The sequence below is a fragment of the Neoarius graeffei genome, chromosome 4 (genome assembly GCF_027579695.1).
Source record: "Neoarius graeffei isolate fNeoGra1 chromosome 4, fNeoGra1.pri, whole genome shotgun sequence".
Taxonomy (NCBI): Eukaryota; Metazoa; Chordata; class Actinopteri; order Siluriformes; family Ariidae; genus Neoarius; species Neoarius graeffei.
The window spans coordinates 38,590,899-38,612,398 of NC_083572.1; the positions used below are offsets into that span (position 1 = coordinate 38,590,899).

General features: G+C 37.5%; 1 protein-coding gene across 3 annotated transcripts; it reads right to left on the reverse strand.

Moving 5' to 3' along the window:
• Window positions 1-338: 338 nt before the first annotated feature.
• On the reverse strand, window positions 339-5,519 carry si:ch73-361p23.3 (tumor necrosis factor receptor superfamily member 10C). Of its 3 annotated transcripts, none has more exons than XM_060918207.1 (9): window positions 4,670-4,823; window positions 4,045-4,161; window positions 3,836-3,940; window positions 2,763-2,897; window positions 2,541-2,613; window positions 2,199-2,416; window positions 1,999-2,088; window positions 1,832-1,864; window positions 339-1,202 (listed from the first exon to the last, which is right to left on the reverse strand). In XM_060918207.1, exons 1-9 carry the CDS (start codon window positions 4,689-4,691, stop codon window positions 1,123-1,125), a joined length of 873 nt encoding a protein of 290 aa, XP_060774190.1. In that variant the 5' UTR covers window positions 4,692-4,823; the 3' UTR covers window positions 339-1,122. The 3 variants fall into 3 exon arrangements, with proteins under 3 accessions (XP_060774190.1, XP_060774193.1, XP_060774191.1); XM_060918208.1 differs by lacking the exon at window positions 4,670-4,823 and adding an exon at window positions 5,434-5,519 and having other exon boundaries at window positions 340-1,202; XM_060918210.1 differs by lacking the exons at window positions 4,045-4,161; window positions 4,670-4,823 and adding an exon at window positions 3,606-3,665 and having other exon boundaries at window positions 3,836-3,920.
• Window positions 5,520-21,500: the final 15,981 nt, after the last annotated feature.

Here is a 21,500-nt window from a genome sequence, read left to right on the forward strand (position 1 = left end):
TGTTTACATAACCTGTGGCTCCACTGAGGCCAGATGTTCTTCTCTGAGCAGATATTTTATTGTGATCTAGCAATTTTGTACAGTACAATATCTACATTTTTGTTACTATCATGTATTTGTTGTTTCCTTGATCCCACTGACTCTTAACATAACTGCTCACAGCAAACTTTTGAGAGTTACCTGTTTGAACCCTCAAATTTTAAATAGGTCTTAACAAAGGAAATGTATGTTGACTCTTTTAAACAGTCTAATAAGGAATATGTAATATACAGGTCATGTTTTAATGGATTTTAATAATAATTATTAAATGAACATAACATTCTATTTTGCATGTAAAATGAAAAATAATGTATAAATGATGTCAGAGTGGTGAAAAGAAATAACATACAACATAATACCAAAAGATACTTACAGCCTAACAAACTGTGCCTAATTCTCCAAATATCAAAATAACTATTTTTAACCTACAGTACTGTGCAAAAGTCTTAGGCACATGTAAAGAAATGCTGTAGACCAAAAATGGCTTAAAAATAATGAAATGAAATGCTTCAACATTAAAAAAAAATACTATAAACTGTAGTATGCCATAATAAATGAAACAAAGTCAATATTTGGTGTGAGACAACTCTTTGCTTTACAAAACGTAGTCTCAAGTACAATGAGTGCAGTTTTATAAGGAAATGAGCTGTACCGGTAGGTTTTACTGAACATCTTGCAGAACTAATTGTTCTGGACACTTTGTCACACTTGCATCTTAATTTTGCAGCAAAACCCAGTAGGCTTCATTAAGGGTTTTTTTTTTTTTTAATCTGAAAAGTGGTCTCATATGTAATATGCTGCTCAGATACAGATTTTTTTCTTCTGTAACATTTAATTTTGTGCTGTAAAACAAAAGTTTGGAACTCTAAAATGTTTTTGTACTGACTCAATGTAGAAGTCATAAAATAAAAATATATAACAAAGTTTGTATGAAAAAAAATAGTGTGCCTAAGACTTTTGCACAGTATGTGTTTGTATTCTTAAACTTTTATACATGTCTATTATGTGGTCTAATTTTACTTATATCTGTATCCATATAAAACAAACAAACAAAAAAACCCTACTACAAACGGAATAACATTCTTAGTTTGTCCTAAGCCCACATGTTATCCAGGTTTGGTACATCAGGAGCTTATGAGTCATCACAGGACATAGACCCATTTCTGTGGTAAAACAATAGGGCATTTTGGAAACACCAGTAAAAGTTCATGGCTTCACAGTAATGTGGGTTTTTTTTTTCAGCAGCTGCACACTAGTTTCAAAGGTGGCGCTAAAAGTTAATATATTCCTATCAAACTTAATGTCCTATGCATTTCTGATTATATTTATATGTAAAGTAAAAGAGAAACAAATGACTTTTTTAATGAAAGAAAAACTAAAAATTGGACACAAAATAATGATCCATTGCTAATATATGATTCAAAGTCATTCGCTGAGCACTGCATCATCATAATTTAAAAATCAGACACTTAAATAATTGCTATAAAAGCATAACATGTAATTATTTTGTCTCTGCCCCAACACAAAGATCAAGACATTTAAATGAAGTGGAGAGGGAAAAAAACACCTCTATGACAATTAAGTTTCCTTAAATGGAGCATCTGATAATCATATCACTCAGTTTCGGTTTCTTTTAGTCATGGAACAAACTGAATGCTATTGCAATGTAAAGTGAATTTAAAACACCCTGAGTCTCACTGGTATATAATACCTACTACTGAGTTTCAGTCATAGCAATGTAAAAGACTAGCATGTGAAGAGGAGGATTAGACAGGAGAGAGGAATTTCTCACCAGATTCCTCAACTGGCTTTCCACATGCACTACCTAGAGAAACAGACAGACAGAGAGACAGTGGAAGATTATATCTAATACATACACACACATACACACATTCACACTCTCTCTCTCTCTCTCTCTCTCTCTCTCTCATTTAATTCAGTAGTTCAGTGGTTCCCTACCTTGTCGTACTATCTCTGTCTTTTTCTTAGGACACCTCCTGAGCTTTAGTATGAGGATGAGAAGCAGAAGTACAGCGAGAGAGGTCAGCCCTGGAATTGATAAGTTGCCATCAAAATTATTACTAAAGATTCAGCATCTCAATACATAATAAGTGTATTTCAAGGTGTTAATGTTATAGCAGTCAAACACTGAAGGTTACAGATGTGATAATTGATGCTGTCTTTGGACTCAGGACTGGAAGTTGTGGGTGTAGAGATGGAGTTTCTGCTGATGGTTGGAGTCATGACTGATGTGCTGATGGCTGTGTGAGACAAAAGCAAGGGGGAGGAATAAGGTACTACTGTTGTCGCTTCATTTCCGTAGTTGTCGTCAGAGGTGGCATTTCCTGGAATTTTCTCAGTGCTCTGAAACTGCAAACTGTAAATGAACACGTAGTTACTAGATGTCACTTTTTCATAATGTTGTCATGCACTTAGCTGAATATTTTTAGTCCTGCACCTTTTGGCTTGTGTAAAATTAATGATGTCTTAAAATAACTTACTTTGGTTGACATTTAGAGTTAACTTTATCACTGAAGGTTTTGTGTGGACATTTCTCACAGATTTGTTCATTTCCTTAAAAAAACAAAACAAACAAAAACTTCAGCAAAATAACACAAGCAAACAAAAATTCATGGAAAAAAATCACCATATTACTTGCACTGTAAATTCACTGAAGGTTAAAAAAATAATATATTGGGGAGATAAAATAAGTATATTATTACCTAAAACCTTGATCCCTGAACCACGATCGCACCTGCATCTTTTGTTTGTTGAGTCCCAAGCAGTAAAGCCCTTAAGGCAACGACACTGAGTATTACTCGTTGGTGTGCAGTCTGAAATTTTTTCGCTATACATTCCTAAAATAAAGAATCAAAAGTAGTCGAAACATTAGTGCAATAGATGAGAAAGAAAAAAAATCATGGAAACATCATTACTATACATTTCTATTATCCAAATATATATTTACTATAATCCAAATGATTATTATTATTGCTACTTTAACTTGCAATGGCCTATACAGACAAGACATTTTCAGTGCTTCTGAGTATGCACTTGTACCAGAAAAAAAAAAAAAAAAAACAGAAAAAAAAACAAAAAATCCCTGGCTTTAAGTTTTATTTAGGTTTTAAATTAAGATGGTTCATTATACAGTACCAATCAAAAGTTTTAATACACCTTCTAATTCAATGGTTTTTCTTAATTTTTATTAATTAAAAAACATTTCATGTCTTAAAATAATGATGGATGTCATTTCTCTTTACTTAGCTGAGCGATTCTTGACATAATATGGATTACTACAGTTGTGGAACAGGGTTATTTACTGTATTTTTATTATTTACTATTTACTGTTTGATCTCAAATACATTAACAATGCATGAAATTGTACTAATTATCTTTTGACGAGGCACACCTGTTAACTGAAAAGCATTCCAGGTGACTACCTCATGAAGCTGGTTAAGATAATGCCAATAGTGTGCAAAGCATCATCGGGGTAAATGCTGGATACTTTGAAGAATCTAAAATATGAAATACATTGTAGTTTTTTAAAGCACTTTTTTGTTTACCACATAATTCCATACATGCTCCAGATGTTATTTCATAGTTTTGATGTCTTCAGTATTGCTCTACAATGTAGAAAAAAGTAAAAATACAGAAAAACCTATGAATAAGTAGGTGTGTGTACAAACTTTTCAGTGGTGTTGTATGTAGTTGGAGTTATTTCAGGTTTAAAAGCAATTGTAATCCCGCTGGGGAAAATTGGTGCCACTTGCTGGAATGTAAAATGATTACCTACCACAAGGATCACAGTTTCGACACTCTGGACTTTGACTTGATTTAGGGTTGTATTGATTAGATGGGCAGGGTTCACATCTGGTCCTTGAGCCTGAGACCTTCTCACCTTCATGACACATACATCCATTCAGTTAAAATAACATGAATAACAACATCCGATGTAATAACATTAAAAATCATAATCATATTTAAATCATACCACAGATTTACCTGGTTTACAAACGAGTACAGATGAACCATGGACCAGATCAAGTGTTAACAAGCACAAGATGCTCCAGATGAAGTAAAAGCTTTGCCAGAGCATGGTAGCGTTGGTTAAGTGACACGCTGTACAGAGTCACAGGTGAAACAAACACGTAGATCATGTTTGGATGATCACTTCCTTTGCTATTTATGAGAACAGTTTCCATCACAGCTCAACCACCCACTATTACATTTAATACATGAATGTTAAAATGTTACCTAATTAACTTTTAAAATTAATTTTAAACTTTAAAAGTACTTTAGCTGAAATTAGCCACAGGATGAAGTAACAAAAAAGTGTAGGCTACTGAAGGTTTAGATATAAAAGTAAGATATCTAATAATCTTATGTATACTTCATTCAGTCTCTGAGATTTCTAAAGCTAATTTAACCTAGATCTGTTTTTATGTGTACACCTACTTACTGACACTAGATCAAAGTGAATTCACCTAATTATGTTACTTTTGCTTGTAGTTTTACAAATCTTAACACAAAAGTCGCAGAAGTCTCCAGTGAAGGATTACAGTGTTGTGAAGAATGAGAGACTGATGAAAGCACACAGCATCTTTTGCCAGTTGACTGAATAAAGCACCTGGATGTGTGTTCTTCTGCATTCATTCAATCATTATTCATTTCAAAAATGAAATTTTAGTGTTGGTTCAGTGGATGATACTTCTAGGAAAGTTGTTGCAGTGCCTGCTAGACCTGTTTGAACTGAAAGTAAATCTGTTTTCACCATTCCATTCCATCATTCTACCGTATGTCTTTTTAAGCATACATATAATCATATTCATGCCTCAAATATCAAATATCATATTTTTTCATTATGCTAATGGCCTGCTATCAAATGAAATAATCAGACTCTATGGGGGAAAAAAAAACCCTTTATAACCAGTTAGTCCTAAGCAATTTTAAACTAATAACACATTTTTTAAAATCATGAATAAAAATAATGTTTTTTGAATACAGATTTGTAAAAGAGAATTTCTCAAGATGTTTTCACAACAAATAGACTAGCATTCTGCCTTTCTGTGTGAGTGACACATTTCTAAGTTTTATGCAACAATTCAATCTAGTCTGCTAGTGTTCATGGAATGCAATGAGGTGTATTCAATTCTCTCCTCTTTTCAAGGATAAAAATAAAAAATAATTAATTGCACTAAATTAATTCTAACACAACAAAGTCTTCAGCATGCAGAACAAATTGTACTTTATGGTAAAAACAAAACAAAACATCATCTTAAATGAATCTTAAACAGCATATTCCCCCCCCCCCCAAAAAAAAAAAAAAAAGTGGTGTTTTTAAGCTATGGGTATTTCAAGGTAAACATTTTCCATTATGAACATTTTTCTTACTTTAACTAAGTTGAATTGTTTCCAGTGTATCCTCAGTAATAAAAATAACATTTAGACAGTTCCCCATTTCCCTGCAACAAGTACTGGAAAAAAAACAAAACACGCCTCTTTACTCAAAACAGCACGACATCTGAAAGCTGCACTTTTGCAGAACTTCCGTTTTGATCTTGTTGTGGTTGTTAGAAATGGCAGAAAATTTTTAATAGTTTTTAATAACTTACAAATGTTTAACAGCACATATTTTTTCAATTCATATTCAATTTTTACACTAACTGGTGGCTGCTAAGGCATTTTATGGTGGAAGATAAAGGTCAATTGTCAGAAATGGAAAACAATGGTTATGTTTGAAGGGGAAAACCATTTAGGTTTTGTTGGATTAATATAATTCTCAATACTGTAGATTTTATCTGAAGAATTATTTTCTGTTCCACTGCTGAAAGCTGAGATGAAGCACAATCAAAAAACAACAAACTTATGTACAGAACAAAAAAAAAAAAACATAGATACAGGACATAATAATATAACTATTTTGTGTACAGTAATAAAAAAATAATGCTTGGTTAACAATAGAAAATATTTCTCATACTGTCATAGAAACACAATTCGTAGTTTACTCAACTTTTTGAGTCTTGGTCCTGAAGTTGCTGAAGCCTGCAATACCAGTTTGTTACAGTTTCTCCACTATAAATACACATCTGTGAAAACAATAATGTGTTTATTAATAAACAGTTTGAGGTGTGTTGATTTTGGCATGCTAGAGGTTGTGTCCAGACTAATTTAACTTGACTTACACAAATGATGATGTTTTTATTGATACATCGCTGCAATATTTTTACAATATTTTTCAATAAGCCGTGATATTACACAATGGTATGAATGCTGAGTCAACAAATTACCCAGAAAAATACAATGACTAATTAATAATTGATGGTATACTCTTACAGAGTGGTTCTTTGGAAATGTAAGTGTTTTAATGTACTAAAGGGCTCCTACTTGGAACAATATCAGATAAACACTCCGTTAGGGTTCTATGTAGAACCTTTAAGGTGGGACAAATTAAAGAAGCCTTAAAGGTTCTAGATCTAAGCGTTCAACCCACATTATTAATCCATTCTATTCACACAATGATCATAAGCTTCTGTGTCTGTCTGAGGAGTTTTGCATATCCTTCTTGTGTCTGCATGATTTTCCTCTGGCTTTGTCCAAAAACATGCTGTAAAATGTTTTTTTTTTAATTAAATAAACAGTGGGAATTATTTAGCAGAAGACCAGGAAACCCTTACACAAAAGTGTTTTTTCTTTTAAATGTTATCAATATTTTACCACTGTCTCACTAACTCAGAAAATCTCAAGATGTGTATTTCATTTAATGCCCATTTGTCTTTCAGAAATCTGAAACTTACCATTACCAAGCAAATATTACATCACAATATTACAACTTATGCATGTTAAAATAATAGTAAAATCTAATACCATTCTCACAATCAACCATACTTATACATGATAACTCAGAACCCATGGTAATAAAAACATTACATGATTTATTAAAAACAAAAACAATTATCCATGTATTAGTTAAGTCAACAAAAGCATTGATATTTCATTTAACAGATTTCTCACTGACACAATATGAGTTGCTCAGTGACATAATCCATTAACAAATCACATTTCTACCATTTGAAGTCTAACAATACTTAATAAGTAATGAGTAATATAATGAAAAATACACTGAAATCCAATCATAGCACCATCTTAACTTTCAAATGGAAAGGCGATAAAGAACATTATACAGTAAATCAACAGGATAACCACATTTTTGTTGTAAATAACTGTCTTACTACTTATAGGGCCATTAATATAATCAGGGTATAGTGTCACATAACCATCACATACTGTATCTATCATACCCTTAAAGCATTATAATATGATAATTAACATAAACAGAGTAATGTTTCAGTGTCTGCAAAGCACTGAAACAGTAATGTATTTCATTGTTAGTGAAGCCTCTCTCCATGACCAGTTCCATCTCTTTCTGTCTTTCTCAATGAGCTGTCCAGTGGCCTGTGGGCCAGTGCATATTTATGCGATATGCTAGGTCAGTTTTCTGGACTCCTGATTCAGATTATGCAAACTACCAGCATTTACCAGTGGTTTATTCAGTTTCACATAATAAGGAAATTCAAGACACCCTTCTCATATTTCAAAGTGTTTATTGGCTGCTGAATCATCACAGAGAAACCCCTCTGCTCCTTCCTGAAGTCTTTGTCCATGTAACAAGATTCATATTCATGTCCTTCTTTTCTGTCCTTATTAGAGTATAGCTCAGAAACTAATCGTATTCATGTCTCTTGAATCTCCCTTTTTGCTCTTAAGGTATAGCTCAGAACCGACCTATGTTTGTCTCACTTGTTTTTGTTTTCTTCTTTTTTCTTTTTAATCATCATTGTGAATCATTATGACAACAGCAGGAGGAATAGAATTGTCTCCATTGCCTATGTCTCACAAAATCCTTTTTAAAAGAAAAAAATCCACCTCTTTTTTCTGAAAGCTGCAGACAAAGCAATCTGCACATCTGATGCAGGGCCATGATGACATATAGCCTCAGTGGTATCAGTAGTGAATACAGTAATGTTGACCATTCATAGCCAGAATGCACAACAATACTGGTAAGTTGAAGGAGGAAGACTGTAAGTCAGAATTTAGGGATATGGTGAGACAGACATTGGGTGAAGAGGTATTAGATGATTAGACAGCTATGGCCAAAGTGGTGAGGGAGACAGCTAGGAAGGTGCTGGGACTGACATCAGGATAAAGAAAGGAAGACAAGGAAACTTGGTGGTGGAGTCTAAGAAGGAAAAAGTTGCAAAGCAAAACTGGGATAAAAAGAAAGATCAATAGAGCAGAACAAGAATCCAAGGAAATGCGAGCGAAAGCAAAGAGAGCAGTGGCACAGGCGAAGGAAAAGGCACATGATGAACTATATGAAATGTTAGACACTAAGGATGGAGAAAAGGGTCTGTACCGATTAGCAATACAATGAGATCATGCTGGGAAGGATGTGCAGCAGGTTAGGCAGATAAAGGATGCAGATGGAAATGTGCTGACAAGTGAAGAGTGTGTGTTGAGAAGGTGGATGGAGTACTTTGAGAAGCTGATGAATGAAGAAAATGAAAGAGAGAGAAGGTTGGCTGAGGTTGAGATAGAGAATCAGGAAGTTCAGCAGATTAGCAAGGAGGAAGTAAGGAGAGCTATGAAAAGAATGAAAAGTGGTAAGGCAGCTGGCCCAGATGATATACCTGTGAAGACATGGAGATGGTTCAGAGAGATGGCAATTGACTTTTTGACTAGACTGTTTTACAAGCTCTTGGAAAGTGAGAGGATGCCTGAGGAATGGAGAAGTAGTATACTGGTGCCAATATTCAAGAACAAGGGCGATGTTCAGTGCTGCAGTAACTATAGAGGCATAAAGTTGACCAGCCACAGCATGAAGTTATGGGAAAGAGTAGTGTAAGCTAGACTAAGAGGAGAGGTGGAGATATGTGAGCAGCAATATGGTTTCATGCCAGGAAAGAGTCCTACAGATGCAATATTTGCCTTGAGAATGTTGATAGAAAAGTATGGAGAAGGCCAGAAGGAGTTGGTGTGTTTGTGGATTTAAAGAAGGCATATGACAGGATGCCAAGAGAAGAGTTGTGGCACTGCATGAGGAAATCAGGAGTGGCAGAGAAGTATGTGAGATTGGTGCAGGATATGTATGAGGACAGTGTGACAGCAGTGAGATGTGCAGTGGGAATGACAGAAGCATTTAAGGTGGATGTTGGATTGCACCAGGGCTCAGCCCTAAGCCCTTTCTTGTTTGCAATGATAATGGACAGGTTGACAGATGACATCAGGCAAGAGGCCCCATGGACAGTGATGTTTGCAGATGATATTGTGAAATGTAGTGAGAACAGATAGCAAGTGGAAGAAAACTTAGAGACATGGAGATATGCACTAGAGAGAAGGGGAATGAAAGTCAGTAGGAGCAAGATGGAGTACATGTGCGTGAATGAGGGTGAGGACAGTGGAATGGTGCAGCTGCAAGGAATAGAGGTGGTCAAAGCAGATAAGTTCAAATATGTGGGGTCAACTGTACAAAGTAATGGCGAGTGTGGAAGTGAAGTAAAGAAAAGAGTGCAAGCAGATTGGAATGGATGGAGGAGTGTCAGGAGTGATTTGTGACAGAAGGTTGCCAGCAAGTGTGAAAGGGAAAGTGTATAAGACTGTAGTAAAAGCAGCTATGTTGTATGGTTTGGAGACAGTGGCACTGACAGAAAGACAGGAGGATTGGGAATGGCAAAGCTGGACAGGATTAGAAATTAATACAGTGGTGCTTGAAAGTTTGTGAACCCTTTAGAATTTTCTATATTTCTGCATAAATATGACCTAAAACAGCAGATTTTCACACAAGTCCTAAAAGTAGATAAAGAGAACCCAGTTAAACAAATGAGACAAAATATTATACTTTGTCATTTATTTATTGAGGAAAATGATCCAATATTACATATCTGTGAGTGGCAAAAGTATGTGAACCTTTGCTTTCAGTATCTGGTGTGACCCCCTTGTGCAGCAATAACTGCAACTAAACATTTCCGGTAACTGTTGATCAGCCCTGCACACCAGCCTGGAGGAATTTTAGCCCATTCCTCTGTACAGAACAGCTTCAACTCTGGGATGTTGGTGGGTTTCCTCACATGAACTGCTCGCTTCAAGTCCTTCCACAACATTTCGATTGGATTAAGGTCAGGACTTTGACTTGGCCATTCCAAAACATTAACTTTATTCTTCTTTAACCATTCTTTGGTAGAACAACTTGTGTGCTTAGGGTCATCGTCTTGCTGCATGACCCACCTTCTTTTGAGATTCAGTTCATGGATAGACGTCCTGACACTTTCCTTTAGAATTCACTGGTATAATTCAGAATTCATTGTTCCATCAATGAAGACAAGCCGTCTTGGTGCAGGTGCAGCAAAACAGGCCCAAACCATGATACTACCACCACCATGTTTCACAGATGGGATAAGGTTCTTATGCTGGAATGCAGTGTTTTCCTTTCTCCAAACATAACGCTTCTCATTTAAACCAAAAAGTTCTATTTTGGTCTCATCCATTCACAAAACATTTTTCCAATAGCCTTCTGGCTTGTCCATGTGATCTTTAGCAAAATGCAGATGAGCAGCAGTGTTCATTTTGGAGAACAGTGGCTTTCTCCTTGCAACCCTGCCATGCACACCATTGTTGTTCAGTGTTCTCCTGATGGTGGACTCATGAACATTAACATTAGCCAATGTGAGAGAGGCCTTCAGTTGCTTAGAAGTTACCCTGGGGTCCTTTGTGACCTCGCCGACTATTTCACGCCTTGCTCTTGGAGTGATCTTTGTTGGTCGACCACTCCTGGGGAGGGTAACAATGGCCTTGAATTTCCTCCATTTGTCCACAATCTGTCTGACTGTGGATTGGTGGAGTCCAAACTCTTTAGAGATTGTTTTGTAACCTTTTCCAGCCTGATGAGCATCAACAACGCTTTTTCTGAGGTCCTCAGAAATCTCCTTTGTTTGTGCCATGATACACTAACACAAACGTGCTGTGAAGATCAGACTTTGATAGATCCCTGTTCTTTAAATAAAACAGGGTGCTCACTCACACCTGATTGTCATCCCATTGATTAAAAACACCTGACTCTAATTTCACCTTCAAATTAACTGCTAATCCTAGAGGTTCACATACTTTTGCCACTCACAGATATGTAATATTGGATCATTTTCCTCAATAAATAAATGACCAAGTATAATATTTTTGTCTCATTTGTTTAACTGGGTTCTCTTTATCTACTTTTAGGACTTGTGTGAAAATCTGATGATGTTTTAGGTCATATTTATGCAGAAATATAGAGAATTCTAAAGGGTTCACAAACTTTCAAGCACCACTGTATATTAGAAGGACAGCACATGCAGGACAGCTTGGAGACAAAGTGAGAGAGGCAAGATTGAGATGGTTTGAATATGTACAGAGGTATCCAGGGTATATTGGGAAAAGAATGCTGGAGATGGAGCAAAGAGGAAGACCAAAGATGAGATTTATGGATGTGGTGAAGGAGGACATGAGGAAGGTTGGTGCGACAAAAAAAAAGATAGACAGGAGGAGATGGAGGGACATTATCCGCTGTAGCAACCCCTAATGAGAACAGCTGAAAGAAGAAGAAGAAGAAGAAGAAGATATGTCACAATCAAAGGGAAATACCATCACATTACTCGTCAGGTTACCATCAGAATAAAATTAGACAAGCCATTAGGAACAACACATTCCATTAAACTACCATTACAGGCTACCAGAATAAACTACCATTATAGGCTACCAGAATGCATTCAAATCCATTACGACCCACAATAAATCTCTGACACATACCCCCACCCCCTCCACCCCAGACAAAAGCTTGTTATTGCGCTCATTTCCATATTGTGACCAACTAACACAGGAGACACTCAGGCGCTGTAGGGCCACAACCTTAAAGAGATGTGTACTATTCTATCACAACAAATTCACCTTTGGAAAATAACTGGTGAGAAGAATTAAGTGTGTTTAATTATAGGGGAGAGTGGGCGGCACGGTGGTGTAGTGGTTAGCGCTGTCGCCTCACAGCAAGAAGGTCCTGGGTTCGAGCCCTGGGGCCAGCGAGGGCCTTTCTGTGCGGAGTTTGCATGTTCTCCCCGTGTCCGCGTGGGTTTCCTCCGGGTGCTCCGGTTTCCCCCACAGTCCAAAGACATGCAGGTTAGGTTAACTGGTGGCTCTAAATTGACCATAGGTGTGAATGTGAGTGTGAATGGTTGTCTGTGTCTATGTGTCAGCCCTGTGATGACCTGGCGACTTGTCCAGGGTGTACCCCGCCTTTCGCCTGTAGTCAGTTGGGATAGGCTCCAGCTTGCCTGCGACCCTGTAGAAGGATAAAGCGGCTAGAGATAATGAGATGAGATGAGTGGGGAGACTTGGAACAAGTTTTCAGCTTTTGTAGATTGTGTGAAATTCTTTGCAGGTAGTGTAACATTTATATAGAATTACAGAATATTTACTATACCTCCTTGTCACAACAGTAGTTTCTCAGCTTGTCACATATACTGGCTTTCAGGCTTCACTTTTTATGTCATTATTTTTTGCAGGGAGACATGAGGCATTGAGGGAAGATACGAAACATTATGTTGGGGGGACTTGGGACATACTGGGGAGACATGGGACAAAAATAAAATACCTAAACCAATACATTCAAATTTTCTTTATTATCAAAACTTGTAACATATCAACTGTATGAACACACAATGCTGGTATAGCTACAGAAAAATTTTATTTTACCCAAACCTGATGTGGTGGTTAATATTAGCCCTGACCCAGACATTGAGATAAGAAAAACAAAACACAGGTGCAGAGTTGAGAACATCATGATGCTGAACAAGCAAGGCATATAATTTTGCATGTGATTAAAAACAGGTAGAAATGATGATAGCAGAGAGACAGGAAGCTAAATTGGAGCACAGAATAGCTGTATGCGAAGGGAGAGGTCCCAGATGGTCAAACTTAAAGGTGCTGACTGCAAAGTTGAATTCTGGGTAAAATGTTCTACTTCTATTGCTGTTGGAGTTTTGAGATGTTCTGCTGCTGCACACACCGTGTATCCTACGTGTCAGTGTTTTGCCGAGATAAAATATGTCCCGCATTTTACATTTCTGGAGATTGCTGAAGCAAGCAAGCAACAATATCACGTGACCACCATGGGGGGCGTGTTTGACCTACTTTTAACCAAAACAAGTCAGCATGGGCAAACACGGCAGACTCCTCTCTCTCGCCAGCTAAAAGCTAGCGGAAAAGAAAAGGAAAGCCTGCCTAGTGAGTGCAACTGCAAGATAGAGCAAGGTTAGATGCCGTCATTTTTCTGGACAGATAACTAAATAATTCTCGCTAGTGCTTAGCTGTCTTAACTTTAGAATGCATGGGCCTGACTTCATGGTAGCAAGTATGGAGTTATGGGGCCTTTCACGTGATGCCATCGTAACTGTGGATTTGTTTATCCAGCCAAGCTTTGTGTACACTCAAGCACAGCAAAATTCCTCCTCTGCATTCAACCCATCTGAAGCAGTGAATGCACACACGCACACACAGAGAGAACACAGTGGGAAGAATAAATGAATACATTTGTAGGTAAATTATATGGATCTGTGATGCCTGCATGTTTCAACTTTTGGATGTAATGCGATCTGTTAGTATAATCTAATTTTTTAACCATCACGATGTTTTCTGCATGTTGCCATCTTGGTGTGACGCAGTTCCATAGTTATGCTAATTAGTTAAAGCTCTTCGCATTCGGCTATTTCCGTATGGCCATACTATTTACCTCAAGAGGTAGGAAAACGGTCCCAAAACGGAGAAAAGCAACTCAAAATGGCCACATCTCATCTGCATGATATTGTTCTTGTGAGACATAGGAAAATGCCATGCACAATAAATAAATAAATAAATAAATAAATTTCAGGTGACTTTGCAGTAGCACCTTTACATTCGGTCAAAAAAAGATAGTGGAAATGTAGACTTGAGGTCATCCTAAGTTGAAACTGAGGTAGCCTGAAGTTCAAAAGTACAGCAGACAATGGCAGAAATTAAACAAAAAGAAAAGCTAGTGAAAAACACAGTAATTAATAAAACCATGGATGATCTAAGGGAAATTTGGGGAACTCCAATTGGGAAGGTACAACCCCGATTCCAAAAAAGTTGGGACAAAGTACAAATTGTAAATAAAAATGGAATGCAATGATGTGGAAGTTTCAAAATTCCATATTTTATTCAGAATAGAACATAGATGACATATCAAATGTTTAAACTGAGAAAATGTATCATTTAAAGAGAAAAATTAGGTGATTTTAAATTTCATGACAACAACACATCTCAAAAAAGTTGGGACAAGGCCATGTTTACCACTGTGAGACATCCCCTTTTCTCTTTACAACAGTCTGTAAACGTCTGGGGACTGAGGAGACAAGTTGCCCAAGTTTAGGGATAGGAATGTTAACCCATTCTTGTCTAATGTAGGATTCTAGTTGCTCAACTGTCTTAGGTCTTTTTTGTCGTATCTTCCGTTTTATGATGCGGCAAATGTTTTCTATGGGTGAAAGATCTGGACTGCAGGCTGGCCAGTTCAGTACCCGGCCGGACCCTTCTTCTACGCAGCCATGATGCTGTAATTGATGCAGTATGTGGTTTGGCATTGTCATGTTGGAAAATGCAAGGTCTTCCCTGAAAGAGACGTCACCTGGATGGGAGCATATGTTGCTCTAGAACCTGGATATACCTTTCAGCATTGATGGTGTCTTTCCAGATGCGTAAGCTGCCCATGCCACACACACTAATGCAACCCCATACCATCAGAGATGCAGGCTTCTGAACTGAGCGCTGATAACAACTTGGGTCGTCCTTCTCCTCTTTAGTCCGAATGACACGGCGTCCCTGATTTCCATAAAGAACTTCAAATTTTGATTCATCTGACCACAGAACAGTTTTCCACTTTGCCACAGTCCATTTTAAATGAGCCTTGGCCCAGAGAAGACATCTGCGCTTCTGGATCATGTTTAGATACGGCTTCTTCTTTGAACTATAGAGTCTTAGCTGGCAGTGGCGGATGGCACGGTGAATTGTGTTCACAAATAATGTTCTCTGGAAATATTCCTGAGCCCATTTTGTGATTTCCAATACAGAAGCATGCCTGTATGTGATGCAGTGCCATCGAAGGGCCCGAAAATCACGGGCACCCAGTATGTTTTTCCGGCCTTGACCTGTACGCACAGAGATTCTTCCAGATTCTCTGAATCTTTTGATGATATTATGCACTGTAGATGATGATATGTTCAAACTCTTTGCAATTTTACACTGTCGAACTCCTTTCTGATATTGCTCCACCATTTGTCGGCGCAGAATTAGGGGGATTGGTGATCCTCTTCCCATCTTTACTTCTGAGAGCCGCTGCCACTCCAGGATGCTCTTTTTATACCCAGTCATGTTAATTACCTATTGCCAATTGATCTAATGAGTTGCAATTTGGTCCTCCAGCTGTTCCTTTTTTGTACCTTTTAACTTTTCCAGCCTCTTATTGCCCCTGTCCCAACTTTTTTGAGATGTTTTGCTGTCATGAAATTTCAAATGAGCCAATATTTGGCATGAAATTTCAAAATGTCTCACTTTCGACATTTGATATGTTGTCTATGTTCTATTGTGAATACAATATCAGTTTTTGAGATTTGTAAATTATTGCATTCCGTTTTTATTTACAATTTGTACTTTGTCCCAACTTTTTTGGAATTGGGGTTGTATTAACAATGATGTCTCAAAAGCAGAAGGGGTCACTGGAAACGGTATGACAAAAGGTGGTCAAGCCTCTAAGCAATTAGTCACGTCTGAGAGATTTAATGCTCAAATGACTTGGCTTATCTTTTGACTTCATTCCTGGAATTAACTCTTGGCTGTGTTTTTGTCTATAAATTTAATTTGGTTTAATTTTTAATGCACTGAAGTTTACAAAGAATAATTAAATCATCTAAATAAGTAAGAGCAACGAAGACGTCAGGAGAGGACCCCATCCTGGGTGCATTTTCCTGCCACACTTACAAGACAAAACAGTTCTATTCTCAAGAAGGAAGGAAATAAGTTTCATCCTCATACAGGCACACTCCCACTGTAAAAAAAAAAAATTAAAGCTGGTTAAACTTAGAAACAAAAGTTTACCTGCTGCCTTAAAAATGTGAGTAAACTCAACTGGAAGATAACCTTTGTTTCAACACAAAAAGTTAAGTTATACAAGTTATTTAACTAAAGATGATTTGTTGTTTCAATTTGATACTCTGGGTTAAAACAACTTACTGTTACATTTTCCATTCAAGAAAACTGACTTTATCTTGTCAAATAAACATAAACATCCTCACTGTTTCCACTCACACTTTCAACTTAAGAAAACTTCAAGTATATTCATATTTATTGCTATTTTAAATTAAGATTACTAAATGTTTTAAATTGTTTCTACATAGAATTATTTCTCATTTTGTCTCATAATGGCAAGTTTGTCAGTTTCCTTAAACCTCACACTGAATCACTTCTGAATTATAGCAGCTTCTCTGTTGGCTTCACCCCTCCTCCTCCTCCTCCCACTTTCCCTTTTTCAACTTATAACTTTAGACATAAGTTAAACGAACATTGACAACCCAGACAAAACTCACAAGTTGTCAACATAATGGATTCCGCATTCCTTACTGTTCAATATCCAAAGCTTGTCTTGCCAATTGAAATTAAAGATAAGAAATATGCTCATATAAATTAACATCTCATCTCATTATCTCTAGCCGCTTTATCCTTCTACAGGGTCGCAGGCAAGCTGGAGCCTATCCCAGCTGACTACGGGCGAAAGGCGGGGTACACCCTGGACAAGTCGCCAGGTATAAATTAACATGGTTTGCCAATCATGGCAAGTACCCTGATGTGCCCCCGCGCGTGTTTAAATTAAAATAAACCTTTATAACAACAATTTATCCACCTGGACGCAACCATTTGCATTGAAACCAGATATCTGCTTGTGACATAACCAGATAACTAGTATGCTGTTTACCTTCGGAAAACAGAGCCATCAAATAAAGGCTTCTAAAAAAAAAATCCCCAGGTGCCAATGCTCTCTCTCTCTCTCTCTCTCTCTCTCTCTCTGTGTTTTCATTGCTTCAGATGGGTTGATTGATTGATTGAATTTACTAAATAAAATCAATCAATGTAAATACATACAAACAATTGTAAATACATTAAAAATACATGGATGACACAAGAAAGTGAAAACACTTATTTCCATTGTGGTCCATAAAATCAAATGACAAAATGAAGGGAAAATATAAAATGTAAAATTAAAATAAAGAAAAATATGGTATTAATAACAATTCAATCTTTATTACAGACTCACAGCAGGGTCCATAGCACACATACAAAAAAAAAAAAAAAGATTAAAACAAATTTAGGAAAACAGTAATAAAAGTAAATCATACAGTATATATACATACATGCATACATCCATACACATACACACACACACATACATTATATATATATATATATATATATATATATATATATATATATATATATATATATATATACACACACACACACACACACACACACATACAGTGGTGCTTGAAAGTTTGTGAACCCTTTAGAATTTTCTCTATTTCTGCATAAATATGACCTAAAACATCATCAGATTTGCACACAAGTCCTTAAAGTAGATAAAGAGAACCCAGTTAAACAAATGAGACAAAAATGTTATACTTGGTCATTTATTTATCAAGGAAAATGATCCAATATTACATATCTGTGAGTGGCAAAAGTATGTGAACCTTTGCTTTCAGAATCTGGTGTGACCCCCTTGTGCAGCAATAACTGCAACTAAACGTTTGCGGTAACTGTTGATCAGTCCTGCACACCGGCTTGGAGGAATTTTAGCCCATTCTTCCATACAGAACAGCTTCAACTCTGAGATGTTGGTGGGTTTCCTCACATGAACTGCTCGCTTCAGGTCCTTCCACAACATTTCGATTGGATTAAGGTCAGGACTTTGACTTGGCCATTCCAAAACATTAACTTTATTCTTCTTTAACCATTCTTTGGTAGAACGACTTGTGTGCTTAGGGTCGTTGTCTTGCTGCATGACCCACCTTCTCTTGAGATTCAGTTCATGGACAGATGTCCTGATATTTTCCTTTAGAATTCGCTGGTATAATTCAGAATTCATTGTTCCATCAATGATGGCAAGCCGTCCTGGCCCAGATGCAGCAAAACAGGCCCAAACCATGATACTACCACCACCATGTTTCACAGATGGGATAAGGTTCTTATGTGGGAATGCAGTGTTTTCCTTTCTCCAAACATAACGCTTCTCATTTAAACCAAAAAGTTCTATTTTGGTCTCATCCGTCCACAAAACATTTTTCCAATAGCCTTCTGGCTTGTCCACATGATCTTTAGCAAACTGCAGATGAGTAGCAATATTCTTTTTGGAGAGCAGTGGCTTTCTCCTTGCAACCCTGCCATGCACACCATTGTTGTTCAGTGTTCTCCTGATGGTGGACTCATGAACATTAACATTAGCCAATGTGAGAGAGGCCTTCAGTTGCTTAGAAGTTACCCTGGGGTCCTTTGTGACCTCGCCGACTATTTCACGCCTTGCTCTTGGAGTGATCTTTGTTGGTCGACCACTCCTGGGGAGGGTAACAATGGTCTTGAATTTCCTCCGTTTGTACACAATCTGTCTGACTGTGGACTGGTGGAGTCCAAACTCTTTAGAGATGGTTTTGTAACCTTTTCCAGCCTGATGAGCATCAACAACGCTTTTTCTGAGGTCCTCAGAAATCTCCTTTGTTCGTGCCATGATACACTTCCACAAACATGTGTTGTGAAGATCAGACTTTGATAGATTCCTGTTCTTTAAATAAAACAGGGTGCCTTCTCACACCTGATTGTCATCCCATTGATTGAAAACAACTGACTAATTTCACCTTCAAATTAACTGCTAATCCTAGAGGTTCACATACTTTTACCACTCACAGATATGTAATATTGGGTCATTTTCCTCAATAAATAAATGACCAAGTATAATATTTTTGTCTCATTTGTTTAACTGGGTTCTCTTTATCTACTTTTAGGACTTGTGTGAAAATCTGATGATGTTTTAGGTCATATTTATGCAGAAATATAGAGAATTCTAAAGGGTTCACAAACTTTCAAGCACCACTGTGTGTATATATATATATATATATAGAGAGAGAGAGAGAGAGCGCGGCACGGTGGTGTAGTGGTTAGCGCTGTCGCCTCACAGCAAGAAGGTCTGGGTTCAAGCCCCGTGGCCGGCGAGGGCCTTTCTGTGTGGAGTTTGCATGTTCTCCCCGTGTCCGCGTGGGTTTCCCCCAAAGACCTACAGGTTAGGTTAACTGGTGACTCTAAATTGACCGTAGGTGTGAGTGTGAATGGTTGTCTGTGTCTATTGGCCCTTTTCTACTACCCTTTTTCAGCTCACTTCAGCTCGCTTCAGTCCGACACGGCTTGCGTTTCGACTACCAAAAAACAGCACGACTCAGCTCGCTTCAGCCCTGCTTAGCCCCTAAAACTCGCACCGTTTTGGAGTGGGGCTGAAGCGAGCCCAACCGAGCCGAGTGAGGCTGGGGGCGTGAGCAGACACTCCCCTGTGCACTGATTGGTGAGGAGGAGTGTCCTCACATGCCCACACATGCCCCGCGAGCATGCTGGGATCTGTAAACACCGCAAACCCAGAAGAAGAAGAATTACGAATTACAAGAATTTCTGAAGCCTTATGCGCCTCGCCTCATCTATACGCTCTTGCCAGTATCTGTTCGCGTTGTCGGTGACAACAAGCCACAGAACCAAGACCAGCAACACTAACGACTCCATGTCCTCCATGTTTATTGTTTACTATTCGGGTCGTGAGACTACCGCTTAAAAGATCACTGATGTCACTGTTTGCGCTGCTTAACGACATCACCTGACGTCCACCCACTTTCGCTAACTCCACCCAATGTGTCCACCCACTTCCAGCCAGCACGGTTCAGCGCGGTTGTAGTCGAAATGCAACTTCAATAGCCCCGCTCAGCTCGACTCAGCCCAACTCAGCACGGCACGGCTCAGCCGCGTTTGTAGTGGAAAAGCGGCATATGTGTCAGCCCTGTGAAGACCTGGAGACTTGTCCAGGGTGTACCCTGCCTTTCGCCCATAGTCAGCTGGGATAGGCTCCAGCTTGCCTGCGACCCTGTAGAACAGGATAAAGCGGCTAGAGATAATGAGATTATATATATATATATATATATATATATATATATATATATATATATATATATATACCCACACACATACACACAAGAAGTCTAGCCATTAAGTCAGAGATGTAAATACATACAGTTTCTCTCACCAGTGTTTTCTGAGTCTGGATGAGTACCTTACACAGTTCCTTCTTGGGCTGGTTAAACTGACTCATCCAGACGACACAAATTTATACATCAGGTTCCTGAGGAGTGCCTCACATGTAGAGACACCAGCAACAACAAATAAGTGACTAGCACTAAACCAACGAGGTACTTGAAGAAGCAACCTCATGGCATCATTATAGGCCACAATCAGCTTCCTCAAACTGTGTTTCCTATAATTACTCCAAAGATGAGCTGTATACATGGGTGTGCAAAAGGTTCTAAATAAAGCATATTTCACACTCACAGAACACATACTAAACTTACGAATCAATATATTAGCCTGGGCATACAACTAACAAATAACATGAGTAGTATAACTAAATATAAATAAATATGATAATAATATAAATAGAAAAAGATAATACTGTACAAAAGTACTTAGTGCAAAATGCGAGTAAACAAATACCTGTATCAAAATTAACAGGACAAAGACAATATAATAACAGAAGACTACAGGGAAAGAATAAAGGTTGAATACAGAGAAAGAACTTCACTGTGCTGTAATGTATATGTGACAAATAAAGGCTTCTAATTCTAAAAATCTAATCAGAAATTTTCTGTAACCATGTGATGAATAATAATAATAGGGGTTGTTTTACAATCAGGGTACAAAGTTTGTGTCACAGGGGTCCAAAATTCAAACTGGTTTTAAAAAAACTATCAAATCTGCACTTTTGGAAATTAATACACATATGAACATAGGCATGTGTAATAGTTTGTATTATAATAAGATTAAGTGTAGCTTTAAGCAGGGCTGGGAGAAACAAATGAAGTGATTCTCGGAGAGGACTTTTTTTTTGACAATTCAGAATGCACTACTTCCATAGTGCTTTTAAATATAAGGCTGTAAGCTTTGTGTTAGTTGTCTCTAATATTTATGTCCCAATATCTTGACCACATTTTAGGATGAAAATAATCATTTTAGATATGTTATTTAATATTGAAAAATTAGCTGTCTCGGAGAGGACATTTTTTTGACACAAT

Bases quoted from the DNA above. Each gene is read 5' to 3' on its own strand.
- si:ch73-361p23.3 (XM_060918207.1), bottom strand. From the start codon at position 4,691: ATGCAGAAGAACACACATCCAG. The intron at 2,089-2,198 runs GTAACCTTCAGT...TATCAATTCCAG, and splicing joins CAGCATCAATTATCACATCT to GGCTGACCTCTCTCGCTGTA. The intron at 1,865-1,998 runs GTAGGGAACCAC...CTGTTTCTCTAG, and splicing joins GACAGAGATAGTACGACAAG to GTAGTGCATGTGGAAAGCCA.